Genomic DNA, 7,548 nt, shown 5'->3' on the forward strand with positions numbered 1-7,548 from the left:
CACAGCAGTGGGGAATCCTGTACCAATTGTCATGGACTTGGACATCAGCTGATAGTAGTAGGACTTCCAGAGGAAGCCAGGACATCTTTACTTGGTTCATTAAATGTTGGGGAAATGTCCCAACAAAGGAAAATGTCCCAGTGTTCCCAAAGCAGGGGGCCTTCGCTGTCATGGAAGGAACTTTGGCCGGATACTCAAGCATGCTGGGATGACAAGGGAAGGCCATATAATTAGCTCATGCTCAAGGGAGCATTTTAAAGTTGAAAGCTCCTTTCAAAATTATTCTAATTTTCAGGAGTATTTTTTAAATGTCAGCTTGACAAAGGACTCTTTTCAATTATTCAAGTCAGAGGATCACCACTAGCTGCCACTCACCACCCAACCTAATGAAATCTCCAGCCCCTGCCCACACAAGACTTACATAAGCTTTGGGTTTTGGTTCAGGATCCTGTGGAAAAGAGGCCAAAATTTTAATGTGGGAGGTTTATGAGCACACACACTCACACACACACACACACATACACACACACACACTCATTCTGGAGGGGTTGATATGAGTAAGGTTGAGGGTTATATGAATGAGGTTGAGGGTTCAGCCCTGGGTGTCTCCTGGTAACCTTGGCTGTCATAGCAATCTTTCTGGATCTTCCCGCTGTGTCCCTGCATCCCATCACCTGCCTTTCAGCAACTCCATGCTACAAGGAAGGCACTGAGGCCAGAATGACACCCTTGTCCCCAGCCCCCAAGATCACATCCACACTCCCATCAGATCCCTGTAACCCATGACTGTGACCTTAACCGGAAAAAGGTCTGCAGATGTGATTCAGTGAAGGATCTGAGGCTGGCGGGATGGGCCCCAGTTCACCACACCGAGGCCTAGGAGAGTCCTGTGTCACCACAACGGCCTTTGTAAGACAGAGGTGGGAAGGTCTGGGTCAAAGAAGAGGGTATGACCACAAAGCAAAAAGATGCTGGCTTTCTATCTTTTGTTTGTACTTTGTGTTGTGTTTGAGATAGAACACACAGCAGGCTTTTTTCTCTGAGGTCATCCCCAGCCCCAAGAAGCTGCTGGCTTTAGAAACAGAGGATAGGACCAGAGCGCATGCACATAGGCCCCTCAAGAAGCTGCAAAGGAAACAGAAGACTGTCCCTGAAGCCTCAGGATGGAAATGAGCCTATGGTGCCTTTTATTTCTTTTCTTTGTGGTGCAGGATGTCACATCCAAAGTCTTCTAGGCACTTGTTCTGCTGCTGAGCTCAACCCACCCTTTTAACACATTGAAAAATGCAAGTCAGAGGATCACCACAGGCTGCCCTTTACCACCCACCCCGCCATTCCACATGAAATCTCCAGCTACCACACACACACCACTTACAGCAGTTTTGGGCTCTGGTTCAGGTTCCTGTGGAAAAGAGACCAAGAAATTCAATGTGAGAGTGTCATGAGCACGTGCACACACACACACACACACACACACACACACACACACACACACACACATCACTCTGGAGGGGGCGCTCCAATATGAATGAGGTTGAGGGTTCAGCCCTGGGTGTCTCTTGGTAACCTTGGTTGTCATCGCAGTCTTTCTGGATCTTGCAGCTGTGGCCCTGCATCCCATCACCTGCCTTTCAGCAACTCTTTGCTGCAAGGAAGACGCTGAAGCCAGAATGACGCCCTTGTCCCCAGCCCCAAGACTAGAAACATCCATACTCTAGTCCGATCCCTGGAACCCATGGCGAGATGGGCTCCAGATCACCACACTGAGGCCCAGGTGGGTCCCCTGTAATCACAATGGCCCTTGTAGGACAGAGGTGGGACAGTCAGGGTCAAAGGAAAGGATATGACCACAGAAGCAAGAAGATGCTGACTTTCTATCTTTTGTTTGCACTTGTGTGGTGTTTGAGGTAGAACACCCAGCATGCATTCTACTCTGAGCTACAGCCCCAGCCCAAGAAGCTGCTGGCTGTGGGGACAGAGGGCGGAGCCTGAGCCCATCCTCACAGGCCCCTCAAGAAGCTGCAGAGGAAACAGAGAGGACTCTCCCTGAAGCCTCAGGATGGAAATGAGCCTATGGTGCCTTTTATTTCTTTTCTTTGTGGTGCAGGGCATCAAATCCAGAGTCTTCTATGCACTTGTTCTACCGCTGAGCTCAACCCAGCCTTTCAACATGTGATCTCTAGGCCTCTGATGGGCAGAGCTATAAGACAATATACTGCACTTTATATTGTTCTAAGCTCTGAGACCAAGGCTGCCTTGCAGTTTGGAAGTGTGAAGGACAGGGAGGGAGCTTAGCACAAAACAATGGGACTATTTGGCTCCCTTCTTGCAAAGAGATGGAGGTTTTCCAGGCGCCACGGGATTGGCTCCCGGGCCAGCTCCCTGTGCTGGCAGTTGTGATGTTGGACAAGTCACCTCACCTACATATGTTCTGGGCCCCCTTCCACTTGGTAACACATTAATGCCACCTCTCTTGCTGGTGAAAAACCTCTAGCTGAGGATGACTCAATCATGAAGCTGTTTGCATTGACTCAAATCAATACCTCAGAGGGTCCCAAACTTGTTCCCTGCTCCTGGCCCTGCCTGAAGGCACTTTTTCTCCTCTTCCTACCTGCAGGTCCAGAAAGCAGAGCTGAGCCAGGCGTGGTGGTGCACACCTGTAATCCCACCACTCGGGAGGCTGAGGCAGGAGGATCCTTGTGAGTTCGAGGGCAGCCTGAGCTGCAAAGTGAGCTCAAGGTTAGCCTGAACTGCATAGCGAGACTTGTCTCAAAAAAAAAAGACAGAAAGCAGAGCTGACCCTCACAGCCAAAGTGCAGCACCCTCTTTCTGGTGGCCCAGGGGCACTGGAGGGCGCCTAGACCGCACTGGAGTGGGACCGCAGCCTGGCGGAGCAAGGCTGTGCACAGGGCACGGCTGTGAGGTAAAAGGCCCTGCCGGTGGCCGCCTTTCGCACCTGTGTTTTCTTTCTGAGAACAACCTTTGCCTTTGTCACTGGCGCTTTACACACGAGGCCCCTGCAGCACAGAAAGGTTCTGAGGTGCACACAGCCGCACAGCCGCTCAGTGAGAGCTGGGATCTGCACCCCGGAACCCATGCTTTTAGCCCCACCCGGGCTGCCTCACGATACAGCACAGAACGTCCTTATCCCTGGCCCCCAGGACCTCCCCAGGCCGTCCTCGCTGTGGGCCCAGCTTCCTTCGTGGCCTGTGGAGGAGGCCGGCTAGGACAGGGAGCCTGGTGCCCAAGCCGGGCGGCAGGCGCAGTAGCTCAGCTGTGCTGTGGCTGCGTGGCTCCCACACACTGGCATGTGCAGGGTGTGTGCCTGCAGCTGTGAGAGGCGAGCAGCTAGCGCAGAGAGGCCAGCCGGGCGGATGGGCGCTGCCACACCACGGGGCGGCACGGGCCTCTTTCCTTCAGTACCTGAAGGCCTATTCAGCTCTCTCAGTTTATATACTTTCTCATCTGCTGAGGAACCAGAGAAGGTGTGATCAGTACGACCCACTGTGCCCAAGAGGTCCCGTCCAGCTCCACCCAGCCTCTCCCATCTCCTCCACGCAGGTCCCACATGGGAGCAATGGCAGTGCTGAGGGGCGTGGACCCCTGTGGCGGGTGTCGGGAGGGTCAGGGCAAGAAGGTCTCCTACGTGAGTGAGCTCCACTCGGGGCCCACTCTCAGGCCCTGCAGCCCCCTCTGCTCATCCCCCACCTGTGCCAGCAAGCTGGTTGGCAGTGACCCAGGGAAGGCCTGGGACCAGGCTACCATGTTGCTGCTTCCCACAGTGCTGCTCTGTCTGTGGGGACCCGCTCTCTGGAGGTAAATCCAGGCACCTGCCTTTAGCTTTCCACTGGGGGACATTTGGCAAGTGCCTCCACCTAAGAGCATCAGTTCACCCACACACAGAGAGGGGAGAAGCCCCACGGTGTTCAAGCACTGCCTCTGGCAGGCAGGGGCAAATGTGGGAAAGTCTTCTGTTTGCACTGCACACCACAGGCACAGCCCTAATCTCTCCTTACTTCTCAGCCGGGCCCTGTGTAGACATGCAGGTGCATTCTTGCGTGCTGAGCTCCAGCTCACCCCTCTGGACACACATACTTCCTCATAGATCTCCCGCTGACCTAGGGCTGCTGAAAATGCCCAACACTCCCACAGCACCTACATACAAACGCACTAGATATGCTACACAGCCCAATCTCTCCCCTATTCTGGGAGGTGGGCTCGAGTATTATGCCCGTTAGACAGATGTGGAAACTGAGACCTGGGGAGGTAAATGTGCCCCAACTGGAGCCATCTGGCCAATGTATGCCTGAACCCCAAAGGCCATGCCATGGGTGTGGGTTGTTTTCCTTCCAGAAGCCTGTTCACACCTTCTGTATACAAACTGTCACCTTTGAAGATGCTACTACACTTGTATTCCATGAACACCTAGAATGAAGCAGGCACCTAGACCAGGGTCACTAATTGAGAGTCAAATGCCTGAATCACATTAACATCCCTAAGTCCCAAGAGGCTGCCCTGGACGAGGCTGCCATGGAAAAAAGCTACACCCAGATGACCTCTGGCATTTGCACCCTGCTCAGGCTCTCTTTGGGGTTCCCCCACCAGCTCTCCCTGCCAACAAGTCATTTCCTCAGTGACCAGAGCTGCTCCTCCCTGGCTGTGCAGCCAGCTCAGGCTGGGCCAGCCCACGACTCACCTGGGCAGGTTGGCTTTCAGAAGAACCCATGTTTTCACAGCCTCGGTGTCCCCTGCTGATTTTCACACCAACTGAGCTGTCAGCGCACAGAGCTGGACATTTCAAGGAAACAGATAGCAACGCAGTTTGGCAGCTGCCCAACAGGGCGGAGCCAGGAGCAAAGGAAGCGGTCTGGACAGAGAGAAGCCAGGTGCTGGGGTGAGGGCTGTGGGTGGGGTTCGGGGACAGGGAAATGGGCATCCCCAGTCCTGTGACCTTTCTCTCCTTTGCCCCCTGCGCTCCACCCAGAGACCGAATCCCATTTGGTTCATGAAGACGCAGAGTGACCTGGCAGCCAGTTTGCAGACGGCACTGCCCCGAAGTGTGTGCTGTGCGTCCTAAGCACGCTCCGTCCCAGGCTGCAGGAAACCGCACGCTGGGCAGGGCAGTGGAACACAGAAAAATGAGGCTTAGGGAGTGAAAGGGGTGCAGCCAAGGTACACAGCTCATGCATGGCCACTTGAATGACTTGAGAATACTCGGGATCTTAGGACACTATTTCTTTCTTTTAAGTTTCTATTCCTCATTGAAAACCATCATTAAGGAGAAGAGTTTGGAAAAAAAAAAAACAAAACACCTTACTGGGGATTTTCATTGTGTAAGGATGGGGGCCCAGGAGCTTCCAGTTCTCCCTATGCATTTTTTCCTTCCTTCACCATCTCCCTTTCCTATGGGTGTTAAGATGGAGGGGGAAGTTGTCTAAATGTTTAGAGAACTATACTGAACAGGGATGGTGATAGTGGGCATCCTTGTCTTGTTCCTGATTCTAGAGGGAAAGCTTTCAGCTTCTCTCCATTTAGTGTGATGTTGGCCATTTGTCTGTCCTAGATGACTTTTATATCTGTATTATATGATCATGAGTGAGTCTGATTACATTTTTGTCTTTTTGCTATTTCTTTGTATTTATATTGCTAGAAACTGCCTTTATTTGTACTTGCATCATCTTTGAGAGCTGACTTCTGTTCATTTATAAGAACTACTTGTACACAACTTACTCTTCAGCAATAGGCATTCTGATTTTCACACTTTTAGCTATGTATGTGTGCTCATATGTATGTGTATATAGTATTTTTCATTATAAAGAGTACGTCTTTTTACATTATAAATTTTGGTAGCTTTCCCTTTCCTGTGTGCTCTACTTAGGAGGGTCTTCCATCTTCCAAATTTATATTTTTAGAAATAGCGTGTTTTCTTCTAGTTATTTCATGAGTTACTTTTTTAAAAGTCAGTATTGAGACCTCTGCTCTATTTGAGCCTTAGGGAAATCCAGTCACCAGCTAGCATGCTTAGCAAGTGGTGAGGTGTGTGATCATATTTTGAAAAACCCCTCAGTGTGGACTGTAGGGAACAGATAGCAGCAAGCAAGAGTCTGGGATTTTGATAACGGCTCTGGGGAGGAGCGTTGCCCTGCCACTTAGGCATCACTCAAGCGAGCTCTCTGCCTTGGACTGGCCTCTGGATTGGTGCCACAAAGTAGATCACCTATCCCAAGGAATCTGGTCAACAACACACAGAAGTGGGAGATTTTCACCTCCTTGTTTCTAGATGCTCTACCTCCACTAATGCAGCCTAACCTTATTATTTTTGGTAACCTCAGTGCTCCGTAGATTTTGTCAACTAAAATCCAGTGTGGTAGCTGCCCTTTAGCCTCCTTCTAGCAGCTGCCATCATGATCAGCCTCAGCCACACACAGTGACGGTAGTCGCCAGGGCAGAGGGAAAGTGGGATGTTTTTGATGGATGCAGAAACTCATTTGGGGAAGATGAAAAACATCTGGAGCTGGATGTGGTGATGTTTGGATAACAGTGTAAATATACTGAAAGCCACCTGAATTGACAATGGCCAAAATGATAAATTTTGTCACATCTATTTTATGTGAGCTAACACAAAGTAGTATCCTGGACTGATGGTGTAAGGACACGTTTACAGAGTAGCAGACTTGTAGGCATGTTACAGCAAAAGTTAGAAATCAATTCATAGCCTGTGTCTCTGCTCATGCTGCCTGTCACGTAGATAGCCTTGGCTGTCTACTTCTCTGATAATGCACTGGGCCAACTTTACTGTGTTTGGCTTATATTTTCCTCAGTTAGAAAAATATATTTTGTTTCCAACTCACTTCAAGGATTTCATATCTGAAACAGACTGGCCCAGTCAAGGACCCATTGAACTCTACTTTCTCTGCTCACAACCCCTTGCCCTCCTTCCCAGAATGTTAAACAATTCAAGTAAACCTGCCTGCCTATATATGACCTAATTCTTGTATTCCATGTAACCAACCACGTAATGACCTACTATCAGCTTTATATTTCCCACTCACAAACCCTATTTAAACTGAACTTTGGGGGCTGGGGATTTAGCTCAGCGGCACAGTGCCTGCCCTGCAAGCGCAAGGTCGTGAGTTCAATCCCCAGTACCGAAAACAAAACAAAAATAAATAAATAAATAAAAATAAAAGTAAACTGAACTTAAACCTGATTCTGGCCTGGTGATTTGAACCTCAGGATTCCACTGCCTGCTAGCGTAATAAACATTGCCTTCTAATTCCTCGGTGCAAAGAGTCTTCCATTTGAGTTTTTCTGCTACAGTTAGAGTCACCTCTATCCCTGAAGCCTCCCACCCCAATCCCGGGGTCCTTGGCAATGAATCTGCAACGCTAAACCTGAGAGGAACGCAGGAACTTTCTTTGCTTGCAGTGATTTAAGTGGCCACCAGGAGACGATATTGCACCATTGCGTATTTCTGTGCCCTCTGTACAATATTTATGCTTCTATATGAAAACACCCCTGTCTGCTCCCAAGGGCCTTGAGCCTTCC

At 50.1% G+C, this 7,548-nt stretch overlaps 1 protein-coding gene across 1 annotated transcript in view; it reads right to left on the reverse strand.

Annotated features, from left to right (window-relative positions):
* Positions 1–5,083, reverse strand: part of LOC102010369 (galectin-9-like) — a 37,884-nt gene extending 32,801 nt beyond the window's left edge. Inside the window, exons 1-4 of the mRNA XM_013503348.1 lie at positions 5,024–5,083; positions 4,697–4,788; positions 1,376–1,402; positions 422–448 (exon numbers count right to left, since the gene is read on the reverse strand). Of these exons, the coding sequence (XP_013358802.1) occupies positions 422–448; positions 1,376–1,402; positions 4,697–4,726 (84 nt within the window). The 5' untranslated portion in view covers positions 4,727–4,788; positions 5,024–5,083. The remainder of the gene's footprint in view (positions 1–421; positions 449–1,375; positions 1,403–4,696; positions 4,789–5,023) is intronic.
* Positions 5,084–7,548: the final 2,465 nt, after the last annotated feature.

The sequence above is a fragment of the Chinchilla lanigera genome, unplaced genomic scaffold, assembly GCF_000276665.1.
Source record: "Chinchilla lanigera isolate Chin_1 unplaced genomic scaffold, ChiLan1.0 scaffold00080, whole genome shotgun sequence".
Taxonomy (NCBI): Eukaryota; Metazoa; Chordata; class Mammalia; order Rodentia; family Chinchillidae; genus Chinchilla; species Chinchilla lanigera.